Source organism: Lipophrys pholis (assembly GCF_963383615.2).
Source record: "Lipophrys pholis genome assembly, chromosome: 12".
NCBI classification, from domain to species: Eukaryota; Metazoa; Chordata; class Actinopteri; order Blenniiformes; family Blenniidae; genus Lipophrys; species Lipophrys pholis.
The window spans coordinates 12,339,023-12,367,007 of NC_137641.1; the positions used below are offsets into that span (position 1 = coordinate 12,339,023).

General features: G+C 42.3%; 3 protein-coding genes across 6 annotated transcripts in view; 2 read left to right on the forward strand and 1 right to left on the reverse strand.

Moving 5' to 3' along the window:
• Positions 1–3,440, forward strand: part of LOC308117975 (poly [ADP-ribose] polymerase tankyrase-1) — a 99,380-nt gene extending 95,940 nt beyond the window's left edge. For both annotated transcript variants that reach the window (XM_080477113.1, XM_080477114.1), the window contains 3 exons: positions 909–1,095; positions 1,420–1,576; positions 2,417–3,440. In XM_080477113.1, the coding sequence (XP_080333239.1) occupies positions 909–1,095; positions 1,420–1,576; positions 2,417–2,503 (431 nt within the window). In that variant the 3' untranslated portion in view covers positions 2,504–3,440. The remainder of the gene's footprint in view (positions 1–908; positions 1,096–1,419; positions 1,577–2,416) is intronic.
• Positions 3,441–8,429: 4,989 nt separating this feature from the next.
• LOC308117812 (bromodomain-containing protein 3-like) lies at positions 8,430–14,034 on the reverse strand. Of its 3 annotated transcripts, none has more exons than XM_080476945.1 (10): positions 13,754–14,032; positions 12,714–13,013; positions 11,478–11,615; positions 11,253–11,388; positions 10,844–11,106; positions 10,640–10,768; positions 10,426–10,545; positions 10,055–10,146; positions 9,706–9,974; positions 8,430–9,578 (listed from the first exon to the last, which is right to left on the reverse strand). In XM_080476945.1, exons 2-10 carry the CDS (start codon positions 12,906–12,908, stop codon positions 9,499–9,501), a joined length of 1,422 nt encoding a protein of 473 aa, XP_080333071.1. In that variant the 5' UTR covers positions 12,909–13,013; positions 13,754–14,032; the 3' UTR covers positions 8,430–9,498. The 3 variants fall into 3 exon arrangements, with proteins under 3 accessions (XP_080333071.1, XP_080333070.1, XP_080333072.1); XM_080476944.1 differs by having other exon boundaries at positions 8,717–9,578; positions 12,705–13,013; positions 13,754–14,034; XM_080476946.1 differs by having other exon boundaries at positions 8,717–9,578; positions 13,992–14,027.
• A 1,459-nt stretch (positions 14,035–15,493) lies between these two features.
• wdr5 (WD repeat domain 5) lies at positions 15,494–22,396 on the forward strand. Its single transcript, XM_080477267.1, has 14 exons — positions 15,494–15,671; positions 16,440–16,551; positions 16,689–16,797; positions 17,009–17,082; positions 17,190–17,279; positions 17,425–17,514; positions 17,602–17,685; positions 17,772–17,827; positions 18,100–18,146; positions 19,685–19,760; positions 19,930–19,963; positions 20,189–20,263; positions 20,342–20,429; positions 21,407–22,396. The coding sequence occupies exons 2-14, from the start codon at positions 16,474–16,476 to the stop codon at positions 21,505–21,507; spliced, it is 1,002 nt and encodes a 333-aa protein (XP_080333393.1). The 5' UTR covers positions 15,494–15,671; positions 16,440–16,473; the 3' UTR covers positions 21,508–22,396.
• Positions 22,397–27,985: the final 5,589 nt, after the last annotated feature.

Sequence of the window (27,985 nt, forward strand, 5' to 3'; positions counted from 1 at the left end):
AAATTAAGCAACATATTATACCACTCAAAACACTTGTCGATAAGATAACTCTTGAAAGATACTTTCGAAATGCCTTCTAACTAAAATACCTTCTTGCAAACCTTTTTGAAGACCTTTTAACTCAAATACTTTTGAAAATACCTTGTAAATAAAACACCTTTTTGATGACCTTTTCAAATCAGATAGTTTTAACCTTTTGCCTAATGTACCCTTTAGGTCAAAGTATATACTCTTTAACACATTAGGCACTATTTAAATACCTTTGAAATGAATATTTCAAATAATACCAGTTTCACCAAGAGATAAACTAAATCACAAACTGTTGTTTGGGCCCACGCACACGTTCACCCTTTAACCACACCTCGAAATGTAACTGTTTAACCTTCTTGCAGGCCCGGTTTGACGCTCGGGTGCAGTGACACCAAAAACTAGTTGGCCACAGAGGTTTTATGTATCCGCCATGGTGCAGCCAAGAACTGAAGCAGCAGGAGCTTTAGGTGACCCAATACTCCACCCTGTGGTGCAAACTTGTATTGCAAGCCTAAACAGGCTGCGATAACTTGCTGACATTATTCCGTAAACCAGCAGCACATCATAATAATGTCTTTGAAATGACATTTGTTACTGGTGTTCAGTCAATTATTTGAGGAAATATTCACATACATTAAACTACATTATTAAATATTCCACCTTAATGTCTCCCGGATCAAAATCAGTCCTGATCATTAAACACCTGGATCTTTATGCTCTCTGTTTTCTGTCTCTGCATTGTGACAAACCATGTGATCTTTAGTTTGAGTATTTGTGGTTCGAGTTAAAGAGCTGCTCATCGATAAAGTGAAGATGAACAGACTGTTTATGTTCATGATTGTTCATTAATGTGTACTCTGACATCCCCCCTCGGCCAGGTTCCCCCTTCATCAACGCAATCATCCACAAGGGCTTTGACGAACGTCACGCCTACATCGGTGGCATGTTTGGCGCCGGCATCTATTTTGCCGAGAACTCTTCTAAAAGCAACCAGTACGTGTACGGGATCGGAGGGGGAACAGGATGTCCCACCCATAAGGACCGCTCCTGCTACGTGTGTCACAGGTAAGGACTCACAAACGTACCTTGTACGTAAAAAGATGAAATATATGTTGCTTATTCATGGAACACAAAGTTCTGGGTGCAGCCAATCTCACAAATGCATGTTTTTTTTACTCTACTGATGTGGCACCACTTAAAAGGGAAATACTGTCATCCCAATGGAATGGGATTCCTTGCTGAGAATCTTTATAAAAAAACAGTGGTTTGGTCTGAAGTAGCTGTTCAATGGGCATCAATCGGTGCTCGTATCATGTCCTGTCAGTAAAAGCAGGACCGACCATCCGTTTTGTTGACGTCCTCGGTGCGCGTGTGTCCTTGTGTTTGCAGACAGATGCTGTTCTGCAGGGTGACACTGGGGAAATCGTTTCTCCAGTTCAGTGCCATGAAAATGGCCCACGCTCCTCCCGGACACCACTCGGTTATCGGGCGACCCAGCGTCAACGGACTGGCGTATGCAGAATACGTCATCTACAGAGGGGAGCAGGTACACACACACACACATTTTATGTTTCTATGCCTTAGGGGGACATTCTGTTGACCCACATTCATTTCATGCATAATTACTCATTGCCTAACCCTCTTCTTCACCTCAGTCTAGATTGCCAGCATTACTTGAACGTCCTGTAAAATCCTTCCCATAATGTGTACATCATTTCATGTTACACAACATATAATGTCACATCACTAATTTAAAAATACTTATGAATATTCAGTGTAAGAGAATAAACGGTACAAGCTCCTCACAGTGCAGATTGAACCTCTCGAGATTTACAGCAGCGTAGATTTCTCTACGTGTAGGACTACTTACATACTTAAATACAGATGTATGCAAGCACATTTTATCTGCTTTCTTATAAGAGAAAGTAATATCATACATAAATCCTATCTTCTATGGGCTTCAGTATGTTCTTGGTGAAAGCTGATGGTGAAATCAGACTAATGTTCCCACTAGTGTAGAAGAAGACGCCAGACGCACACAGTAGAAGCTGCCTCGGAGGGAGTGCTCGCTCATTTGTCAGTAATAAACTCTGACAGTATTCGTTATTGTTCAACTGACACTTATTTTGGATTTAAAAATGTGAATAAACACTTCTCAGCCCAAAGTTTCATCCTTTATGAGACTAACAGAAACAGCCAAGCAGTGAATCCTCATATTCAACAATGAAAACGTCTTTCTCAGCTAATTCAACATCTTCATAGTTAATTTACTCTCTCTTCCATGAATCTACTCCCCTCCCCCCCCCCCCCCTCCCCCCCCCCCCCAACCCCCCCGAGTTGTAATGCTAACATTTTCCTGTTGCTGTGCCGTATTGTTCCTCCTCAGGCTTACCCAGAATACTTGATCACCTACCAGATCGTGAAGCCGGAGACTCCGGCCACGCCGGCCGCCACCGCCGAGCAGAAGTCCTAAAGCCGCAGCGCCGTGTGGATCCGAAGTGATTGAGAGAGGCTCTTTAAGAGAACTCGAACTGAGCGAAGAGGTGTTTCAGACCTCTGGGATGAACTGGTGATGTGTGAGGAGAAGTGCCGCCGAGGCAGGAGTCAGGTGACCCTCGGAAACCGACCAGGACGTGTCTTAACTGGAGAAGAATGAAAAGACGGTGCCGTACATGTTCAGCTGAGAGGTAGCAGAAAGCAAAAAGTATATCTTAAATCAGCCACGTCACATTATTTTGGCATGTGAACTGACCGATTGCTAATTTGAAGTCCAAAAAGAAAACGTTGCTATTGCTGCACCTTTTCCAACCGGTCATGTAGTCAAACCCCTCCTCCTCCTCCCTTTACTCCTCCTCCCGACAACCTCATGTGATGTTTTCATACCGTGTCCTCTTTTGGCTCGGCACATCGTCCACATCCTCGCAGCAACGACCTGAGGCCCAGAGAACAGGAAACTGTGGCGCATTTTATGTCTCGGTGTGTCAACAATTAAATGAGCCACAACTATCTGTGTCCTCACATCTTCTCTAAATAAGAAAGAATTCATCACTCCAGTGTGAGCACAGGAGATTAGAGTGGACAAACACCCAGGAGTCAATAAGTAGAGGATAATAGCGGGATGATACCAGACCACTATCGACTGCTGCTAACAGTCCTGCAGACTGTCGCCTTCAAGGACCAACCGACACGTAACAAGCCCAAGGATTCAAACTCAAACATAACCATTTAGACATTCTGATTTTAAAGAGAATGAAAGCAGTACTTTTCTCTATATAACCCTCAGTGTCCCATCATGTGATGATTTAACTTGACTGTATACAAAGATGGACGACTCGTCTTCACTCTAATGGATCCAATTAAAACAAACTATTCCGAAAAGAAGTTCCTCATAGTATGATACTCCCCCCCCCAAAAAAACTGAAAAGTAAATGTACAGTTTAAGTTTGGCTCCAATCCCACCTACTAACATTTGGAGGGGTGACGAGTACAGAACTTGAAATACAACCAGCCACCAGGTGGCCATCAAGATGTTTTACTCTGACTTTTAGGAAGCTGTCAGGTTGTTCATATTTATGTATATTCATGACCATTTTATTAGGCACACCGACCGACAACCAGTGCAGTTGACAGACCAACCATTCCACTTTTAAACTGCCTTCACTTTTGCTGATTGTGACAAATATTTTGGCAATAGGGCATTCACGACACACATTCATGCATTCACCTGACTTTGCTTCTTTCATTAATTAAGAGCTACTTGATGAAAGAAATAGGTCTTTGTCTCTTAACGATGCAGTATGCCATGTTTCTGTTGACAGAATTCTAAAATGACCTTCGATATGCAATGAAACAACGATGTGACGTTATCTCAGAGGATTTTGCTGTCCTGCAACACCAGATCTCACCACAGGGTGGTGTATTGAGTCACACTAACATCAAGTCTGTTTGCAGCAACTGGTTGCAAAATTGGAATTCTAAATCTGATATCCAACTTTTTACAAATCTTGTCTAACTGTGGTTTTCAAAATAATGTGAAGAAAGATCTGGGGGTTATGGGGACGCTTACTTTGGAAACCCTGATCAGACAGAATACTTACAACTCCATCCGGTCTGTGGTACTGGAGGCTACGGTCAGACATGTACATAACGGGTTCATATGAAATCTTTCACACAGCAACTCTAAAGGCCTTTTTTTGGTGGATCACAGCTTCTGTCTTATCTTTCCTCTCACACCCGAGATCTTTCTCCTTTGTCACTGTGTGAGATGAACCCACTTTATACCCCGAGTGCTTGTTTACATTAAAAAAAACTGCTGCCTTCTAGAACGCCCTCTAGTGGGGTGACTGCTTGCGTAGGAGGCGAAGCTGAAGATTAACATGTGCAGTATTGTAGTATCATAAAGGCATTTATCTGTGTGTTTCTGAGGCATAATCCTTTTTTTTAATCCCACTGATCGTTACATTTCCATCATTTTAATGTTTTTTTTTTTTTTAGTGGTCTTTCCTCATGAAGTAAATGTGAAGCCTCGTCACTGTATCCTCGCGAGCCACTCAGCAGGCTGTTCACAGGCTGCCTAAACATATTTATAATAACACAGATTTACTGGCTGACTGACAATAATGAAGGGTAAACGATGGTAATGTACATAACCATTAAACATCTGTACTGAATATTACTCCACACAAGCATTCGCAACGCCACATAACAGAACTCCTCACACTATGTACTGTGAGATTTTTATTATTTATTTTTTTGTTCTCCAATGTTTCCTGTCAAGACGTTATTATTTATAGTTAATAAATGACACTGTACACCACACGGGACCACACATGCATTGTGTTTAGTTTTGAAATATGTTGAGACTGAGAGCTCTGCATTGAAAAGACTGATAAAGTTTGACCCTTTTGGAGCCAATGAATGATTTTTTTGGGTGTTGTAATGCCACTTTGAACCACCAGATGGTGTGGTGAGTCTCTTCAGTGTTCGGTCGGTCCACGAGGCTGATGAACATAACAGTTTTAAGTACTGACGCAGATCAACTAAAGCCTGATAGACTGGACCCTGCAGCGACTCACTATCGCCACCCGGTGGTCAGACGGTGGATTACTGAGTGTTTTGCTAGTCAAACTCGGGTCCGATGACATCTGAACCAGAGCAACAGTGAACTGAAACATTCAGACTGAGCAGAGAGTCGTTCATTTCGCTGACGGCTCGTCAAAGCCGACCCTCCGACTGAACAATGAAATCTTTCATGTCTGGCTATTCGCAGCCGTATTCTTGGCACATTTCAGCGAATTACAAAGTCGTCCGTCACTGCCAGAGTGAAAGGTAAATGAATAAGTGGAGGGAGCAATCTATGACTGGAGCAGAAAGAACAAAAACTAATAAGCCTGAAATGGAATGGCATCGACGAGACGTTTTCAAATGGAAAATTGCTGCATTCGAACACAAAGCAAAGTAAATTGGCCAGTGTAAGACTTGTTTTGTGGATGTCTAGCATCTTGTGTAATGCTCAGATATCAATTTAAAAAGCTCAGGCCGGAGTCTGAATGACAAACAATTCAGTTTTTCCAGACAAGCTAAAAATGGGAATGCTGTTTGTCACCTCCCCGGTCCAACTCTGGCGTTTCAGCATCGACTCGCTGCAGAACACGTGCAGCTTATAGAGGTGACTTCATTAAGGTCAGCACACTGTATGACGTATCATCAGACCGCTGTTTTAAACTACACTGTACATAAACTAACTCTTGTCGGGTCTTTTAATGGGTTTTTTATGGATGATTTTGGGTTAATTTTCCTCCGTGGAAACACTTTTTGTTGTTTTGGTTTTTTTCTTTTTTAATGTAATAATTCTGTTTGTGCAAGTCTGTCTCACGGGCCAGTCGCCTTTCTTGTTGTAAATAGTTTTGGGAGAGCGCGCGTCTGTTAATCGAGCCATGCCTCACTTTGACTGACCCGCCGTCTTCCAGAAGCCATCGGTTGAAATAACACATTTCCTCGTCCTGTTGTACAGACGGTTGTACAGAGCTGCTGATCAGCTGACTTGAAACGGAAAAACTCCTCGACTCATGTACAGAAGAAAATCATTAATAAAAGAATTTAAAGTGCTTCTGCTTCAAATGTTTTTAATATATATATATATATATAGATATAGATATATATATATATATAGATATAGATATATATCATCTACGGGTGTCAAACACAATTTAGCTCATGGGCCAAATTCATCTTGAGTGGGCCGGACCAGTAAAATAGTGCTATAATAACCTATAAACTGAAACTTTAAAGTTTTTATTTGTTGTAGCGCAGAGGAGACATGATGAAAATGTCCATTGTCAATTACTACAATCTCAACACGAAGCCAATTTTCATGAAAACTTCTGGAGCAAAATACAGTGAAATGTCCCCCCAAAAAATAAAAGAACTTCTCCTCTCGCGGCCGCATTATGTATGGTTTTGCAAAATCCCTGACAGCATGGCTTTGAGTTTAGTTCCCTCGCATCAAGGCAGCCAGCTCAGTGTTTCGTTCTGTCTGCTTCTTTTAAAAAAATTCGTTTTTTTTAAAAAAAACAAATTAAATTTTTCACAATTTTGCTTGGTGATTTGTCGGGGCCGGATTGGATCCTCTTGCGGGACGGTTTTGGTCCACGGGCCACATGTTTGACACCCCTGATCTACATCCATTGTTGTCCGTCCTTGTTTTCACTATAATTTCAGCACGTTTGTTGACACAACTTATTTAACAGAAAAGTGAAAGGGTCATTATGGGAAAACTGCTGGACAAACATTTAATAATAAATCAAGCCGATTGAAAACAGTTCATTATTAAAGTGAAAGAAGAGTTTTATAAAGGCCGAGGCCTTTAGTTATTTACAAGACTATTATTAGCGAGAAAGCAAGACACAAAGAGGACAAGTTCATTTAAAAAAAACAAAAAAAAACTAATCTATAATTGATCTGACAATCTAAATGTATAATTTCTCTAATTTTCCCACTAATTTTCTACTACCAATAAAGAGGTACAAAGAGCACTTTAGAGAGACAGAATCTTGGTTATCTGCTGAACGGTGAACACGTGTTACTTCTCTTTTACTAGTGACAATGAAGAGAGAAACATAAATATTCATGTTTGACAACTTCTAACAGATGTAAAAGTATGAGTGAGTGGGGGAATTGGGGGGAATTGAACGATAGAAAGATAAAAAAAAAAAAAACTAAGGTAGCTTAGAAGTGAAAAGAGAAATATTTGAATTACAGGGATATAGTAGTAAACATCAATTTCATTTTTTTTTTTTAAAAAGAGATTTATGTCTAATACAGTTCATTTAGGCTCCAGTGCTGATTACTGGTGTCAAATTAAAGTTGAGAGTTCCTGAAGCTTCTCGGTACGTTTGTTGTACATGAATTCAGTCCCCCTGCGCCATGAAACGTCCCTGAGTCTAACATTACATCAGGCTGTATTCATGATAGCTGTATTCTATTGCTGGAAAGATCACGTGGTTGTTCTCATTTTCAGAAACTTGCTCAATACTGCTTCTGAAAAGTGGGACGAAAGGTTCAGATAGTGTAGTGTGACATCAGAAAAGTAGAAAAAATAGACGTGAAAAGGATTGTATTCACTCTGCCATGTGTGGAAACGTCACACAACAACAACCATAGGGACCCTTGTTGCCTCAAACCCGAGCCGGCAGGTTGAATGCAGGAATAAAACCCCTCAGCTCAGTTTTTTATCTCCAAGCAACAGCTGGAAGGCGGCACGAAATGACAAAACATGAATCAGCCTGCTTATCGCTTATATTCTGTTTGTTCGTTTTTTATTTGCCATTTTTAGTGGAAAAAAACATTGAAAGGGCAGGCTGATGAGTCAAACCATGGAATCTTCTTTTGCTGCGTCATTCGACAAACAGATTACAAAACAAATGCTTTTAAAATCATCTGTTTTTATTTCAGCAAAGATTGAGTGTCCTCAAACTGCTTTATTGTTTCATCCAGCTCTGAAAATTTACCTATTTATAATAGTAAAGGGTTTTCTCATGACCTCAACCAGCCAGTGTGTTAATAGACGGCTAACACACACACACACACACACACACACACACACACACACTTCTCTTGCAACCAAGTTCTACAATCATTTTGATGCACTACCTCCCCCTGCTGGTTGAAAACAGAACTGCACATAGTATTGAGGAACAATTGATATTTTGTAATCAATGTTTCTTTTCCACTGCTCCCGACTCATTTCCCTATAAATGTTCACATGAAACTGCACTCTTCTGAAACAAGACAGTCCTCTGACCTTAATGCTTGAAAATGTCCTCATCTGACCGGTGGCCGAGAACTGGACATGTCACCAATGATATGAAGTTTTTCACTTAGAGGTCTGACACGTTAATGAATCCCGACAACTTTATTGTTTTGACCCGTTACGTCTGGATCAGCAACTGTGTGCTGCTCCAGTGAGGTGTCTGATCTCAAGTGTCCCCGAGACACCGAACCCCAAAGCATTGCAAAATGGACGGGTCTTCACTGGTTCCGTGTGCTTCACTACACGCTTGTGATGCAAGCGTGGCCGACTGCAGACCGGAGGGCTTCGCTCGGTTTGCACACAGCAAAGCCTGATAAGAGGTGAAATTAATGTTTGAGTCTCTTGTTTACACTTCCATAGATCCCAGGCAACACTCGCTTTGTTTTCCCTTTTATTTAAAAAAAAAAAAAAAAGAAAGTTCATTGAAGGCAATATGTCATCTTATGACAAGATATGTAAACAAATACAAAGTGTAAACAAAGAAAACAGCACATGTTCAAGTATCAGTCAGCACAAAGGTCAGAGGCACTTGGAATATGTCTAGAATCAGTTCCAGAAGACGGGCACTTGAAGTTGACCTAACTTGTGTCACTCCGAGGCGACGGCAGATCAGCACCACGGCTTCGACCAGAGCACCTGCTGTAAAGGGATCACTAATATAAAATGTGCACACTGTAACAAACATCGTTTTAAAGTCAAACGTCTTGCATGAGGCCCAATGCGTTCTGCTGCTGAATCGGCTGGACGTCGCTTTGCGTCCGCGTCTCGTTTCCTGCATCTTAAAGCCGACGACCCTCACCAGCCGGCCACGTGATCCGTAGTGTGAATGTAGAATGAGCCAAAGTAACCCCGGCCATGCAGATTCAAACTGCTGGTTCTACTCCATTCACAGAGCGAAAGCATCTCCGGAGTTACAGACTAACGTGAGGGAAACAATCAGCTGAGCTCAAACACTGAAATGTACGACCGTTTAGTACTTGATCTTCTGACTTTAAACAAGGAAGACGATAAATATGTTATTGTATAAAATAAGTACGCTCTTGCAACAGTTTTCCATACATGATGGATTCACAACTTCTGATAAGGTTGATTTTTTTTTTTTTTTAAAAACTGGCGATGAGGCGTGTTGGAAGATAGAAACAAAGATGAAGTAACGATCACAAATCAGAGGAGCTGCGGCCGTCTGACTCTGAAGAGCTGCCGCTGTCACGAGGAGGGCCGCTCTGGCTGTTTTCCTCTGGAAGAAGAAGAAGAAGAAGAAGAAGAAGAAGAAGCTGAGAGGACTGAAGCGACTCTTTAGAGACACACACACTTTAGACACACGCAAACCACAGTCGTTCTCCTTTCCTAGAAGTTGTGCTCACTCTGGATCCTCTCGAATCTCCTGTGCAGACAGGACCTGACGAAGCGCTCCAGCTCGCGCAGCGTCGACGTCTTCAGCGTCTCGAAGTCGATCTCCACCTCGTCGGGGTCGCTGCAGAAGGTGGACGGCTCCCGGGTGTGGATGATGTGCACCACCTGGCCCAGCTCCGCTCCCGGGAGGCGGTTGATGTCCAGGCTGAGCCGGTGCCTCTCCGGGTAGGTCATGGGCCGGGACTCGTCCTCCGAGTTCCAGGCTGGGCTCTCGGGTCGTCTGCAGCCGGGGACAGAGACGGTTCGAGGAATCCCAGAAGAAAAGATACTCGGCTGAGAAGAGCGGAGAAAAAAACAAACCTGCCGCTGGGATTTGAAGCGTTCTTCTTCCCTTTCTCGCTTCTTTCTATTCTCCTCTGACTCACAGAGGCCACAAGATGAACCGCTGCCAACTGAAGAAAGACAGTTACTGTGGATATTTAAATTAAAGAAAAAAAAACCTGTTCACAGAAGCTTCACATCAGACTGCTGAGTGTCCGAGCCTCGTCCTTGGTGAAATGGAGACGTTTATAATAAGAAAGGTCTTAAGAAAGTTAAAAAGTATGTTTATAAATAAAGTTGCTCTCCGCTGATTTGAAGTCCTGGGAGGAAGAGGAGCCGTTCTTCGCAGGTTTCAGACCTCTGGCCTGTGCGGCTCAGGAGCTCCGGTACATTCTACACATTTACTTCACCTGCTGATCAGCGAGTGGGCGGCTTCGCTCCTCTGCGGACTCGCCGTCGCTCTTGAGCCCCGCGGCCTTCGCCGTCACCGGCTCCTCTGGCATCTCGCCAAACTTCTCCTCAAACACTCCCTGAAGCAGACAGGAGGAAGAATCAGTGAAAACGAGCAGAGTCTGATGGCGCCTCGGATCGGTCGTCGAGCCAGGTGGTCAAGTCCCACCTCACCTGAAGTTTCCGGGCGTAGGCGACGACCTGATGCTGTGGCGGGTTGTACTTGTAGCAGTTTGAAAAGATCAGCCTCACGTCGGCGGCGAACGCCTGAGCGTCCCGGTATTCCCCCCGGTCCATCTTTTTCTGGGAGTTTGAAGGCTCGGGTCAGGAAATCAAACGGACAGTGGCGGTCGGCAGGACGCGAGTGTGTGGACGTACTCTGACGGTGCTCAGGTCCATGGGGTCCTTGATGATGTGGTGGTAGTCGTGCAGCTGCAGGGCCTCGGCGTCCACGGGCTTGTAGAACGGCCAGGCGTAAGACAGGTGCTTCTTGGAGAACATTTCCTTCAGCATGTCGCTGCAGCGCTGGAGCTCGCCGCTCAGGACGCCCTGCTTGGCGCCTTGTTGCGCCGGCTCCTCTCTGCAGACGGAGTTCGACGGGCCGACAACTTGGCCGGCGATTTCTCGCGTCCGGCCGCCCTCTGTGACATCATTAAAAACATTTACAACATGTGGACGTTTAGGATTTAGAGAGAAGGGAAAGAAAATCAGAGCGTATCCTCAGATGTTATGGAGGTAAAAGAAACCCAGAGCCGCGCTCAAGTCTTCACGCGAGTAATCCGATTACCCGGAGCGGCGCTCTTCCTGCCCCTGCCTTTGCCTGCATGAGGAGCGACTTCCACTTCCATCCGAGGCATCTGGGCAACTTTCTGCAGGTAGATCTTCTCCAAGGCGAGCGTCATCAGCACAATGTCGTCGGTGGGCTGGAGAGGACCGAGGGAGAGACGGGTGAGGACTCTCCGCTTGAGAAGATGATGATGAAGAAGAGGAAGACGAAGATCCCAGGCCTCACCTTGTTGTATATGTAGCAGTTAGTGAACATGGTGTTGAAGTCCTGCATGCACTCAGTGGCACTCCAGTAGTAGTTGTTCTCCAGCCGCTTCTTGATGCTTCCCAAGTCCATCGGAGAGGTTATGATCTTATGGTAGTCCTGGTTCACACAGAGTCGGCGTCATGTTCAGAGAAACGGTAACAAACAACTGGGATTTCAACACACATTTGTTTTTCTACCTTATTAAATCTATTTCTATTTTAAGTTTAATTTGTACTAGTTTGCTATTGTTGTGATCATTCTGATTACAAAATGTGACTTTCCTCCAGAAACAACACAGTGTGAGAATCATTGTAATAGAGTGTTAATAACATAAACCAAACTGGGCCTTCGGATACTAAAGACCCACAAATTCTGTGAAAATAATTAAACTACAAAACTGGTTAGACTGGTTAATTTGTCCTGTCGTGATCTAGAGAAATCTGACTACTGAGCTGCGGTGAAAACCTTATTGTAAACAGCTTAAATCACTTAACATGGCTTAATGTCCACAACTTTTGTATTCAAAATAAAATAATTGCATATAATTTGTCTTTAACTACTTCTGCCCCAAACTAAACAGGCAGAACTTTCCAGAGTCTTTTTTTCCCCCACAGATCTTGCCAAAGAAAGTCATTGCAACTCATCAACTTGAAGGGATAGTTTGCATACAAAAGGGGATGTAAACCCATGACGACACGCTTTCAGACAAACTCACTCATTTCATTTCCTATTTACTAAAAGCACAGACTTTTACTTTTTTGGGAATTACTAATGTGTGGCATGTTAAAAATGCTGAGTAATAGTTGAAATATCTCCAAACTCACAGTGTTGTTTGATCTGCGTGAAAATGAAAGGAGAGAAAGAAAATACACAAATAACTGACCGTTGAACAACAAGGGGACAAAAACATTTAGAAAGGGTTAAGGGAGGAAAAAAAAAAAAAAAAAAGTTTTTCCACTGGGTAACGTCGCCACACAAAGTAGAACTGGATTTGTAAAAATACAATACAGCCATCAGCAGCCTGCATATTACTTGCTCGAGAAATGCACAAAACATGAGAAACACATTGTAGTAAAAAGCAGGAGATTCTCTTTGAAATCATGTATCGTTTTTGTAATGTAAAAATTAAATTCTTATCTATTTTTTTTGCATGTAATTCGTCAATCAGTTGACTACTCGTATATTAATCTTGTTTCTCATGTTGACGGGACTCACGGGCAGTTTGAGAGCGACCACGTCGACCGGCTGGTGGAACGGCCAGGAGTAGTGGTGGCGCAGCAGAGACTTCAACACCACGTTCTGCAGGAACTGCAGCTGGTTGGTCCTCCGGCCCGGCTTGTCAGGGTTGGTCACTTCAGGAGGAGGGGGGTTCTCCAACTGCGCAGGGTCCGGGGCGGCGTCCGCTGACATGATGGCTCCAGCGCTTCTGCGGGCTTCTTTGATGCGTCAACCTATCGAAGGCTGAGAGGAAGCACCAGCCGACGGCAACGGCCTGCGTTCACATGGTAAAGTCTCCTGTTGAAATAAACAAGTAGAGAACAGATTGTGACAAATCGAGTTCTGTTTTGTTCATCAAGCATTTTAACTCATCAGTCTGAAGCGTTGGTGATGCTGTTAAAAAGTCGTTTACTAAAATTGACGTACTGAATAAACAACAATCTAAAAATCGGATTTAAAAAAAGATTTCATGTGGAAAAAGTAGTAATAGATGATTATAGTTAGAAAAATAGGACCAATAAAACAGACGGGAAACTAATATAATACATGTTAAGAGGGAAAATATATTTTGTAAGTTGGCACCATTTCACAGATTTTTATCTATTTTTTTAATTAAATGATGTTAACCTGCACATAAAACTGAGGTTTGCTTGGCTAGCCAGTGTTTCGGATTGACTGGTTCCCCTTTTAACTGGTGACCAAACGCTTCTAGCGGCCGTCATCGCCGCTAGTATCAACAACAGATGCTAAAAGAAGACTCACAGAACGTACGACACTTCCAAGCTTTATTGCGAACGCGGTTAAACGGGGTTTGCCGGGACAGCTACGGACTTTTTATCAGCAGGTGTCTCTCACAACAAGAAAGGACGCTCAAGGGGATCGGTCACCAGTTAAGAGGGAAACCAGTTAATCCAAAACACCGGTAGCTACTAGCCCAAGCTAATGACAAAAGTTAACTTAACAACGACAAAAAAATATACAACTCTGCAATCTTTTGAAGTAAACTTATTTGTTACGAAATACTTAAGTTTTCCAACCTTTAATCTCGCAGTTGTCCTCAGGTACCCGGAAAAGCACTATTAGTGATGCTCAAAGCTACAAAATGAGCAACTAATTTATTTTCTGATGAAGGCGAATCCGAACAAAGAGGTCGAGAGCGTAAATTCACAAGAGTCTAGTTTCTAAATCCAGACGCCACCACAAGGCAGAAATGACGATACGATATGAAGTGGGTGAAGTGTGTTGACAAAGTATGAAGTTATAAACATCACGAACGCGCTGCGCCTTCTTCCCGTGATCCTTCCGCTGTCTGCAGAGCTCAGTGAGAGGTCACAGCGCCCCCTGCTGCACCGGAGAATAACATTCACCTGCAACTACTTTTTAACAAAATTGGAATTTACATATTGTAAATAACATTGATTTACAATAACATTGATTTACATTTTCTACTAGGCAAAAGATAAAATCCCTTAATATATATAAAGAACAACTTAAAGTTAAAGATTGAAAAAAAACATATGATTAGGTGAGGAAAATCTGTAAGGTTAAAGTCCTTTTCGAAAGTGCAGTTTTACACCATCCCTATTCTCCATACATTTCACAGATTTAAAAAATCGTGACATAGTTTCTCATGAAAGGTGTGAAAATGTGCTTTTGTTTTTATATATCTATTTTTGTGTATAACAGGTATACCAAATGAAACATGTTATTTTTTAAGGTCAGAACAAATGTCAAATTTGCTGTACAACCCGCTATGAAGTTCACCCAAAAAGCATTACTACATTTACAGTCACAAAAAATGGGTGCATAGTTGTTTCAATGTACTGTATTTGTCACAGAAAAAACAGTTGTCTCAGCAGAAGGATATATATCATAATTCTTTTTCAAGTAAACCTCCTTCCCTTTTGAGGCCACAGGAAACTGTAAAAATTGGGATCTTACGTTTTCAGAGGTACAACTGGCACACTACTTGAATTGTCACTTTCTTATAATATTTAATTGCATTGTGAATAATAGCAACTAATTCAGTTCAGCTTTATTTATGTTTTCTCAGTGATTGAATTATATAGAATGACACAACACTGCTTAGTTTCATAAACAAATGTGGATAAAAAGCAGGTGTTTTTCCAAATTAAAGGCAAAACAAAGCACGTTTATTTAAATAGCATAATTTAGACACAAGGAAAGTCACATCGCTTTCCAAGGATATACATTAAAACAATGTGATTAAGAAACTTGAGCAATTGAGATTTTGAAAAAAAACAACCAATTAGTATAAAAAGGAGAATAAATCAAGTAAAATATTTTGCGAATAGTGTTTTGTGGCCTGATTTAAAAGAAGTTAGTGTGTCAGCATTCCGCATGTGTTCAGGAAGTTTTCTCCTGAGGAACATAGGAACTAAAAGCTGCTTCACTTTGTTTCTTCTGACCTCAGTAGTCTGGAGGTTCCATATTCTGTTTATGTTGACTTCAGGCATTTTGGAACTGTAATTAAGAACTGTCCATCCATCCATCCATCCATCCACCCACCCACCCATCCATTCATCCACCCATCCATAAGAAAATGATAAGACACTTTTATTAGGTGGCTCTAAAGCTCAGTGGAAGTGAGGTGACACATGTTTTAGTCTACAGCCTGTTGAACTGTGTAATTTGAGCGCGTGTTTGCAGTGAAAAATGAAGATGAAACGTTTGCGCAGGGAGCCACAGGCTGCATAGATTGTTTTCGCCTTTTCTTTATTGACCCTCATTAGTTTCCGTTGGTTGTGAGCGCAGCGCGCATGCGCAGAGCGTCAGCACATTCCCCGCTTCTCCTCTCTGTTCCTCCACATTGAGCCTCCCGGAGCCTCTCCGTTTTCCCCAGGATCGTCTGAATTCTCGTTCTTCTGCCGTGTTGATTTCATCTCCCAACCGTACGGGCAGCGAAGATCCGCCCGCGAGGCCGTTTCAACCCCCGTGAGTACCCGCTCCTGCTCCGCGGAGCTTTGTTTGAATGGAGGGCCCCTGCGTGGCAGCTCAGCCCGATTTGTCAACAGCATCAGGCGGCTACACAAACACCACCACCACGGAGCGGCGGCGTTTACGTCCAGCTACGTCTTGGTGCTCAATTTAAACGCCTCCGTGTGGAAATGGAGCGGCTTTCGCTCCGATGTCACTGCGGAGCCGTCAGGGTCGCAGTCCTCGACGAGAGACACTCTGATGTCGCCCCTTTTGTTTAAATCCACATTTTCACCATAATATGTTAAATTTAGACGATCCAGGGCATCTCGGATTTAAAAGAAATAAAATAAAAGAAGTGATTACTCTTAGTTGGCTCCACGGAGCACTCCTTCACGTCTTTTACTAAAACGGTGAGATTTAAAGGTGAGCTAGCTGCAGCTAGCTGAGGTGGCTACATATCAACCTTAAAGCATCAGACCGACACGAATCTGCTCATCAGTTAAATATCTACATTTATCAGTCAAGTCCAAGTAGTGTCAATTATTACAGGGCTGTTTACTGAACGGATGCAGCCATTTGTTGTTGTTTTGATGTCCGTCCTCTCGTCCAGTTCTCATAGAGATCAACATATATTGTTCATTGTTGGACCTGCAGGTTTAGTAGATTCAGTTTTTGCCTTGATTCAGGCTTTTATTCAATTTGGTGCTCTCTTCTGCAGAAGCCTAATGTGTATGTTCTATGTAGATGTAATGTGTGTGTTCGTGTGTGTCCTCTCTGTTTCAGAATAAGACACACTATAGATGCTGATTTCATCACCATGGCAACAGAAGACAAGAAGCCTGAGACAGACACGAAGCCTCCAGTGGTCCCCTCAGCGTCCGCCAGCCAAAGCAAGGTCTGTACATCTCCTGCAGCACTCCACTCGTTACTTAATCCAGAGGTATCCAGACTCTGGAGAGATTATGGGAGGAAGCTGTTTGTGGTCTTTGTTGATGTTTATATTAAAGTGCCACTTTCTGTTTGCATTGACAGTCTGCGCCCGCCAAGCCAAACTACAGCCTGAAGTTCACACTCGCGGGCCACACTAAAGCTGTGTCCTCTGTCAAGTTCAGCCCCAGTGGAGAATGGCTCGCCAGCTCCTGTGAGTAGTAATTGTAGTCCGTCTGTCCGCCCCCCCATGGGCTCATCTGAGGATTCTGTCTGGATTCACTGCATTGCACAGACGATGTGAATGCTGTTGTTGGCACACAGGAATGAATATGAGAAGGCAGCACGGGACTTTAAGCTTTAGTTGACAGAGGGTTCCTCCTTGGCAGCTTCCAGCGAGACTGAGCACATTTTTGTCTCCACAGCTGCTGATAAACTCATCAAAATCTGGGGGGCGTACGATGGAAAGTTCGAGAAAACCATATCAGGACACAAACTGGTGAGATTAAAACTCTTTACGTTCGCCTCCATTGTCTTTGTGCCCATAAGACAGACCTCACAGCTCTACTTCCCCCCCCCCCCCCCCCCCCCCCCCCGGTTCCACAGGGCATATCCGACGTGGCCTGGTCGTCTGACTCCAACCTCCTGGTGTCTGCGTCGGACGATAAAACCCTGAAGATCTGGGACGTCAGCTCGGTAAGGGAGCAGCTTCAGTCGGTAGAACAAAGTGTGATTTGTTTACGCGTTCGTGAGGCTCAGAAGTGAAATCCGATTTCCTCACGTCTTCCCGTCAGTGACAAGTGGGACATTAACATAAGTTGGGGTTTTTTCTTTGAACCAGGGAAAGTGCCTGAAAACCCTGAAAGGTCACAGCAACTACGTCTTCTGCTGCAACTTCAACCCCCAGTCCAACCTCATCGTGTCGGGATCGGTGAGTTCCCGACTCTTAATCACAGTCAGACGTTAGGCCCGGCGCCGGGAGCCTGGAGCATCTATTTATCTTTGATTAATTCTCTAGTTTGACGAGAGCGTACGGATATGGGACGTGAAGACCGGGAAGTGCTTGAAAACGTTGCCGGCTCATTCGGATCCCGTCTCTGCTGTGAGTTTTCGATTCCTAAACTTTTCCAGATTGTCTTGGAACAGGCGTCACAGTCCTAACATCGCCGATATCCCCCCTTTTTTCAGGTTCACTTCAACAGAGACGGCTCCCTGATCGTTTCCAGTAGCTACGATGGCCTTTGGTAAGTACACACAGTGCTCCAAGAGGACAACGATGAATTGTTTGACTCCAGTGTGTTAATGCAGCTCACTGGAAACGGGTTGAAACCGATTTGAGAAACAGAAATTTCAACAAGGACTGAAATGGTCGCCAAGTTTGCGATATTGCCACTGAGTTTGAGATTACAGAAGTTCTACTGTTATCTTTCTATGAAGGCTTGTAAACAACTTGTATTTCTGTTTCTATTATTTCTGTGTTATTCACTCAACAATAACAAGACTTTCCCGTCCGCAGTCGAATCTGGGACACGGCATCAGGACAGTGTTTAAAGACTCTCATAGGTAAGATCACCTGCACGGACGTCCACATTTCCAGGAATCTTTGGAGGCTGTTTAAGATAAATATCAGGGCCTGGGATTGCAGGGGCCGTGCATACTTTCATCAGTTCCGGCAAATCTGTCTTTCATAGTGCGGGAAATTCCTGCACAGCCGTGTGCTTGTGCGTAAACACCAAACACCTGTGGGTGTGGTTAGACTTTTTTTTGTTTTATTTTTTCCAATGCTTTATTTAAATTTTCCTTTTATATTGGTAACAGAACACAAACAAGATGGTCACAATGTGGTACGATACAATATTTTTCAGCTGCCCGTTTACAATTTAGCTCAACATTGATCCTAGGATACCTGGTGACAATATGACATTCCCCAAGCGGAGCAGTGAGTTTCTAAACAACGGGCGGAGCAGCTTTTAAGTCCCGCGACATGTGAAAAGTTCCCGTTGAGCAACCGAAGATCGCAAACAAGTGATTGGGTGGAATGTCCCTGGAGTGAGCTTTTGAGAGCCACTTGAAGATCTCGGTCCAAAGGTGTCGTAGTGTAGGACAGAACCAAAAAAGATGTGGTGGTGATCCTGCCGCTAGAGAGCTTTTTGTCACACGTAGAAGGAAAGATGCGATTCAATTTAGTTTTTGAGTAGTGCAGTCTATGGATTACTTTGTACTGGATATATTTGTACCGTGAATTAAGTGAACAGCAACGTATCCGCGACAGGAAAAAACTAGTTTTAAACACGACTGCTGTGGCGGTGCGGCAGATGGGTGAGAGAGCGTAAGCCGAGTTACGTGATGCACCTGAACGCATCACGCAGGGATATTGTAGCGTATGATGGCTGCAATAGCGAGACGAGCTCAGGAAGACAGAAACATCACTTTAAGGGGAACATTTTGGAGAAGCAGAGGCGCTTGAAACAACACAGATACAAGTGGAAGTAGGATCTGATGCTTATTTCAGAGCAGAACCATTTCTTTATTTTTCTTTTTTAAATATTTAAAAAGTCAAGGGGGGGGAAAAACAGTCTTCTCTTGTATTATTTGGAGATTTCTTTGGTTGATGGCAGGTCCGTGTTGTCACAGTATGATTGAAATGATCTTATTCCTCATAATACAGTTAATCCAGGATCTTTTTGTGATTATTGCAATCAACAAACTTTGTTGTAACGGGCACTATTTTCACATCACTGATTTTTTTTTTCTTTTGTCTTTTCCTTGTGAAACTGCAGCACATGACAAAAATAACCTTTTGGAAATATTTTTTCTGCCGGCTGAAAGTGATCGATCCAGTTAGACTTTTTTTTTTCCTCCAAGTAATGTTATATTTGCATCTATGTGCAGCCAACATTAAAACATAACGACCGTGTTCTAAATGAATTATTTTACACCATTTGTTGGCTCCACATTGTAAAACCTTCTGTAATCTTCAAGTAAAATGATCATTTCAACACCTTTTTGGTTTTAAGCAAGTTAGTCATATAAATGTTATTAAGGGACATAAAATCAGGTGTCGCTATGCGAGTTGATTTGTGCTTTTATTTCTCCGTTAGACGACGACAACCCCCCCGTGTCTTTCGTGAAGTTTTCCCCCAACGGGAAATACATCCTGGCCGCCACACTGGACAAGTGAGTGCATCGCTTTGCTTCGTCCCTGCGTCAGGCCGAAGCTGCTTCACCAGCAGCAGAGGGCAGCACAGCCTCAACACGTCTCCCTACTGCAGCTTCATGTCATCGGGATCTTCAATAAGTGATAAGTTGTTTCCGGAACTGATGCACTGCTGTGTTTGTGTTCCAGCACGCTGAAGCTGTGGGACTACAGCAAAGGAAAGGTAAGCTGCTTTGGCTGCACTGTGATGCGTGACGTCGCCAAAATAAACAGGATTATCAGATTTTTCCATTAAAAACTGCTCATATTGGAAGAGATTCAATACAAAGTCGCACTCTTGTAATGACGTGGATTAGGGCATAATCTTGCTTTAATACAGATTTTACAGTTTGTATTAGTTTACTCGTGTAATGAAGTTGATTGTTTTCTTCTTTGTGTCACATTTCAGTGTTTGAAAACATACACGGGCCATAAAAATGAGAAATACTGCATATTTGCAAACTTCTCGGTCACCGGCGGGAAGGTAAGCTCTCCCAATAAAGACGGCTGCTTTCTGAATATAACCCTGAGCTGAAGACGAGCGCCTCCTTTGTGTTTGCAGTGGATCGTGTCGGGCTCGGAGGACAACATGGTTTACATCTGGAACCTGCAGACCAAGGAGATCGTGCAGAAGCTGCAGGGCCACACAGGTACACAAAACACACACACACACACACACACACACACACACACACACACACACACACACACACACACACACACACACACACACACACACACACACACACACACACACACAGCAATAACACACTGTTTGTATAAAGTTATAATCCCTCAAATTCACTTTTAGGCAAATAATTGCACTTTTGTTAGGTTGCCTTTCAAACGCACAAAAAAAGAAGAAGCAGCATTTCAGAATTTGTCAGATCAAGAGTTGTGAATTTACAAGAAAAAATACGATTTTAAAAGAAAAATAAGGAAAACTTTGAGCACATTCAGCAGTTAAAGTTGAAAATTTACAAGAACTTTCAGACATACAAAGGAAAAAAGTCCTAGATTTATTCTGAGGTTGAAGTTGAAAATATTGTTTCAGACCAAAAGATCTCAAAGAGACAAATCAAATATTTTGTCAGAATAAACTCAGAATTTAGAAAGAAAAAAAAAAAACAAACCTTACAAAATTTCAAAAAAAAAAAAAATAGTTTTCAACATATATACATAATTGAATCGTTTCAGAAGTTACAAGAAATACAATGACAAAGGTTTTAAGAAAAACATGGATATTCTCTTAAATAAAATAAAATACCGCATTACTAAACAATAAAATAAAAGCATTGTTGGATTTTAATAAAATATACATGAAATGTTCACAAATGTATGAGGGGGATATTTCCCTGGGAAGCTTTAGGTCAAAAGCACCAACCAAGGACACATAAGTTTTAAAAAAAAAAAAAATCTTAGAAAGTATGAGAATTAAGAGAGAGACGATATATTTTTTTTTAAATCACAGAGAAAACCTTATTGCACCGATTCGACACCAAAGTTTAACGTGAGACTAACTGGTTCACCGGAGTTAAAAACAAGAGTCCGTCGTATCAGAAGAGATCGAGAGGAAAAGTCTTTTCCTTCAGGATCCTAACGGCTGGTTTCCCTCTTTGTGTCTCAGACGTGGTCATTTCCACCGCCTGCCACCCGACAGAGAACATCATCGCCTCAGCCGCTTTAGAAAACGACAAAACCATCAAGCTATGGAAAAGCGACTGCTAAACACCTTCTCTGGGGCCCATTTGTGATTCTGTTGTGATTCTGTTGGGGTTTTTTTTTTTTTTTTTTTTTTTTTTGGTATCTTCTCTTTTATTTCTACATTTTATTGTAAGGCGAGAGGACACCCGCCCCCCACCCCCCTCCCCGACAGAGATGAAATTCAGCAGAAGTCAAATCCACACATCAGCCACGCAGCAGACCGTCACATCCGGGGGATTTGGTGGCTCTGTTGTTATTTCCCAAGCGATCCTTGGCGCTTCGGTGTCCCGACACTGTGTTTAGCCTCCGTGTCACCGTCTCCTGCACACCTTCCTGCTCTTGTACAATAAATGTGACGCTCATTTGGTCTTTTTTTTTTTTTTTTTTTTTGCGTATTATTTCTGTTGCCTTTATTTTGTGTTCTGTGTAGCCTGCGTAAGCGCCATCAAGTGGACAACTTGACCGCTCCACCGAGGACTCCCAAGTATCCTGATTATATATTTATTCAGCTGGTACCAATATTACCGGTTCCTCATTAACGCCGACCTGAAAGTGAGCCGTGTGTGTCAGGGTGACATGATCTGGGGCAGATATCACACCGACCTACCTATAGATGTCTGAAATGGTCCCATCTTGCAAAAAAAATACAAAAAACAAAACAAAAAAAAAACCTTTCATTTCACCATTCACAAAGTGACCAAATGGAGTTGTTTTCTTCTAGTATTTGTACATAATTACAGACTTGTATTTGAATAATTTAGTGGTATGTGTCTCTTTATGTTCTCCGAGTAGCTTGTAGATCTGCACTCCGACAGCCTCTGTTCTCTGTAGTTTGGATTTCGTGGACAAAATGTTGACCGCTATAACCCTGCAGCAACTTAATAAAACCATTTTATTTTGTATGTTTCACATTAACTTTGGTCATGTTTGTTTACAGAAGACATGCTTGTCCACGTGGATACGTTGAAGGCATTTCTAGTTTATCTTTTATACTGTTGACACATTAAGGTTGAAGAATTAAATATGACTGATCAGAACAGGTTACATCGGAATTGAAATATACACACAACTTGTTTTGTTTCCATGGTGATGGGATTTCGGACGTCTTCACTTAAGTTCTCTGGTGTCGCAAAGGAATGTTGGCACAATTTTTTTCCGTGGAGGTTTTACAAAAGCGTGGTTACTTTACTGATTAAAGACACTCATTTTAGAACCATGTTAATATGATTTGATCATAGATCAGGACCCAATTATTTCACTCAATGGGCAAAATTGTGACCAATAATGTCGACAACAAATTTTGGAGTTGTGACAATTTTACAATTTCTTTTTTTTTTAATTAGTGTAATTAGAGAAGTTACCAATAGTAAGGCATCACCAGGCGGGACTGAGGTCGACAAATGTGAGAATTTTAAGAGACACCGGATCTTCACAGTCTCTCATTTTGGCAAGTGTGCTTCCCTTTTCTGATGCAACTTCCTGTAAATGTCGCTCCGTTTTGCAGGCCGTGAACGTGGGCTACACTCCTCGAATGTTGCATCTGGTAATCTTAAAATCAAAACTGGTAACTGGGACTTTTCCCTTTGCTGTGTGCCCTGCCCTTCCCCTCAAAGGTGTCGCTGTTATTTTGGGGAATGATGTGGCGGGAGGTCAAGAACTTCCTGCGCCGGAAGTAAGTGACACCAGTCCCAGGATTGAGAAACATCGGGAGGGTGAGTCCAATGGTGTGTTGCCAACTTCTGGGATTTCTCCTACGCAACGGCACAACAGAAAAAGGGAAACAAGAAATTAGAAACTCTGAAAGTGTATAAGAGGTATTTAATGTGCCAGACTTTCTATGTTTTTTTGGGGGGGGAGGTGTTCCAGCCCCCCAGGCTGTATGGCATCGCCTCCGCCTCTGTGTGTTTGTTCCCTTGTGCTGATTGACAGGAGGTATCCTCGCCTCACCTCCTCCTCCCGTCCTGGTGAGGAGCACTCTGATTGGAGGACGACTGCTGATTGGCTGAGCACCGCCCACCAGCTGAGGCCATTTAAGAAGCTCCAGCAGAGTGCTGGGGGCGGCTGATGCAGGCGGTGTCTGTTCAGTCTGACCCGAGAACCTTGATCTGTGTTTCGATTGTGTGAGGTCTTTTGAACTCGGCTCCACTCCGATCTTTGAGGGTGTGAGTTTTGTTAACCTTTATTTAAACGGATCCATAGTACAACAGTTTGGTGACGGCACCAGCTGTTTTCCTTTTGTGTTTTGTTTTGTTTCCATTTTTACTGCTCTTGTTTATTGAATTTGTGTTGGTAGAAACCTTAGTTCACGGCCTTCTAGTGAAGAAGCTGCCTTTTTGTTATAGTAAATCAACCTTTGTATAGTTATTGGGCAGCACCTGTTTGACCCTCCTTTGTTATATTATTGTCTCTGGGGTTCTGTTTCATCACTGTCAACCGGAGAACTTCCAATAAAACCCTCGCTTCACCCAAACTCACCTGCTTATCGTTACTCCCTACACCTCCACCCTTCTCTTAGCAGAGCCGGGTCCTAACAGAGAATATGAAGTTTAAACCGCTTAAACAACTTTCTTCCTCTCATGATTTTTTTCAGCCAAAGAAGAAATCTGCTGGTGGATCATTGTATAAATGAGGACTGAGGTAACCCATTTTTGGATTTTGATAAGGTTTTATGAGAGGTTATGTTTATCTTCCATCTGTCGGGCAGGTTATGACTACATGTGTGAATACAAGTGTGTTCTGAAAAACATTATGAAAGTTCTTCACTTTCCTCATTTTAATCCAAACAGTCAAACTTGATTTCAAAGTTACTGCACATCGACCAAAAATATTTAAAAACTTTGTTTGGTTTTAATTCTTAATACTTTAAGCCATAATAGGAGAAAACACAATAGCTGAGAATCAGATATGAGCACAGATTGCCGTGATAACAAATGGGACCGTGACTCAGATATATTTTAATTCAAATGGATGCACAAAACTGCATGTTGACGTTTACACAAACCCTGTATTTGGTTATACACTTCAGATTCAGAAAGACCAATGGTGGCAGATATTTCCATGAAAATTATATCCAAAAATTTCAAACACTATTTGGACTCACTTTTTTTTCACTCTTTGCTTTTTGTCTTTTTTCGTTCATTACATCGAACAACAATCACAATACAGCAACATTCATTATTCAATAATTCAATCATTCAATAATAAAAAATAAAAGTGTTACAGTAAAAAGCAAATAAATGAATAAGAAAATTGTTTTTTTTTTTTTAAATAAATAAAGTTTAAAAAAATTACGTTAACACATTCATTTGAAATAGCAAATATTTGGACTCACTTTTAAAATGTAATCACTGTGGAACATTTTCTTGAATCATCAGTTTTACCCGTAAATGTAGTATTTAGATATTCTGCAGATAAAATTCCTCAGCATTTTGGAAAGAAAAATAATCCAATTCCTTCCCTGTGCCTCACATGGTATCAGTTGACCAATCAGGTTGCTCGTTACGGGGAACAAACCGGAAGTCGTTCGTGAGTTGTTTACGCCAGCCGATAATTCATCATATTTTGGTGAAAACAGATGAATTTAGGCGAAATTAGACGGCGACAAGTAGTATACATATATTTGGACGGCTTTGAGTAACCGTCTGATAGTTTTTCGTCCGTCCTTTCCAAAAAAATACCGTCCAAATGACGGCTGGCGGCCTAAAACTATGAGAAGTGAGCCAAAAACACGGACTGAAGACTGGAAAGTAAATGTGCGATTTCTTTCAGTATTCACACAATTGTGAGGAAATGTCTGTTAAGAGCCTGTATGTGACATCACAAAGGTGCCTCATTTTATTTGACGGAACAAAAGCTAAAATCACAAAAATAATTTTTTCTTCAATGGTAAAAAAAACAAAAAGAGGCATATGCCAATTTTCACATCAACCCACCACTGCTTTCTGCATTCAAGAACACCATAATGACCATAATGGCCCAGATGATTTTCTGTTACCCACAGCCCACTCATGACTTGGCTCCTCAGGACTGGTGCCTTCAGGACCGGTTCTAACAGCCTCGGGACTGGTACCCTCAGGACTGAGTCCAACAGCCTCAGGACTGAGTCCAACATCCTCAGGACTGGTGCCCTCAGGCCTGGTTCTAACAGCCTCGGGACTGGTACCCTCAGGACTGAGTCCAACAGCCTCAGGACTGATAACTTCAGGACTGAGTCCAACAGCCTCAGGACTGGTACCCTCAGGAGTGGTTCTAACAGCCTCGGGACTGGTACCCTCAGGAGTGGTTCTAACAGCCTCGGGACTGATACCCTCAGGACTGAGTCCAACAGCCTCAGGACTGATACCCTCAGGACTGAGTCCAACAGCCTCAGGACTGGTACCCTCAGGACCGGTTCTAGCAGCCTCAGGACTGGTACCCTCAGGACTGAGTCCAACAGCCTCAGGACTGATACCCTCAGGACTGAGTCCAACAGCCTCAGGACTGGTACCCTCAGGACCGGTTCTAGCAGCCTCAGGACTGGTACCCTCAGGACTGAGTCCAACAGCCTCAGGACTGATAACTTCTGGACTGAGTCAAACAGCCTCAGGACTGGTGCCCTCAGGCCTGGTTCTAACAGCCTCAGGCCTGATACCCTCAGGACTGAGTCCAACAGGAAGGGCCACAAGAATTATTGGAGCTGTAAAGATTGGTAGTAGCATTGAAATGCATCAATAATTCGTAAGTGACAATCTTGCCCTCTTGCGATTTCACCCCTTTAATTATTTGCTTAGTCCTGGCACCTTTCAGCTGTCTTGTCAGAACCTCCCCTGCTCTGTCTCCGTGCTCATAAATATCACTCCGACATTACAGTAAATTTTCAATGGTGTGTGAAGTAAGTATGTCATATTCCGTATTTAGCTTTAAACGTTCTTTGTTCAGATCTGGAGAGGGAGTTTGTGCATTCTTCTTATCTAAATCAGCTATTTGTTCTTCCAACTCCACTTGTTTATATTACCTGGCCTCTTAGATATATGCCTTAAGGGCCTCCCAGACAGTCGCCATGGAAACATCTGGTGTCATATTAATATTCAAAAACAAAGAGATTTCGTCAGACATGTAGTTCAGAAAGTATTCATCAGATAGCAGAAGAGAGTTAAATCTCCACATCCGTCTGGGCTTTATAGCGTCAGGGATGTTCAGATTAAGTAAAAGAGGAGCATGGTCTGACACTACTACAGGGTGGTATTCACATGACGGAACCTCCGCTGTTAATTTATTATCAATAAAAAACTAATCAATTCTGCTATAGGTTTGATGAGCACAGGAACAGAAGGAGCATTGCCTGTCTTTTGGGTGTGAAAAGCACCAGATATCTGAAATTCCATAAGTAGAAAGAAATAACTGTATTTAAGAAACAGATTTAGATGTTGCATATCCCGGCCTAAAAGATGACCTATCCATCCCGGGGTCCAGAGAGAAATTACAGTCCCCTCCCATAATCAGTAAGTGTGAATTTAAGCAAGGGAGCTGATTAATGACATGGGGGGAAAAAACTGAGGGTCATCACAGTTTGGAGCATATATGTTGGCTAAAATAACATTTAGATTATTAAGTTTACCGGTTACTAAAACGTACCGTCCATTGGAGTCGACTTGCAATTATGGAAGGCGTAAAGGAGATGCCTAGTGCAACGCCGCTAGCCTTACCTTGAAAAGTTGAATGAAAGAGCTGCCCCACGCATCCACATTCCAGCTGAGCATTGTCTGAATTCTTGAGGTGTGTTTCTTGAAGAAATGCTATTCCTGCACCTACATTTTTCAGGTGTGTAAGGGCCTTCTTAACTGGATGGTTCAAGCCTTTAACATTCCAAGTGACCATATTAAATGAGCCAGCCATTATAATCAAATCACAAATCCAGATGTTAGAATATAGATCCACTTGTTAATCAACTTTTTATACAATATTAAAGGTCCGGATATTCTGGCTGCATACCAAAATATGGACACAAAGAGAAAAAAGATATGTACAAGACTTTGGTCCATTCACAGAGACAGTGAAACAAGGTGACCCTCCCTCCAACCCCCAGGTGATGTAAGCTGCTAGAACAAACAGCACACCAACCCTAACTAGCTGTAATACTTCCATAACTAATTTACCCATTAGATAAGTCACTCTGCAATGGATTTAAAAATGCATTTTATTAATTATTATTTTCAATCCATGTTTGTTATTTTTATGTGGAGTATTTGTGAATTTTATCTCAATAGATTATTTTTATTGCCAATGTTTTATTGATTTTGCTTTATTTATGAATCGCCTTTTTGCACTCTGTTGTTCCGTAGTTTCTCCGTCAGACTCCTCAGTGCTGGTTTTAATGGCAGAAAGGTAAGTGGTATGACAATTCACTGCCGCAACATCGTGCTGTTTTCTTTATGAATGTAGCAATTTATGTTGAGGTTTTTACTAAATATTGTTTATCGTGGTATGGTGTCATGTTACTGAGCTGTTTTGACCTTTATTTTAA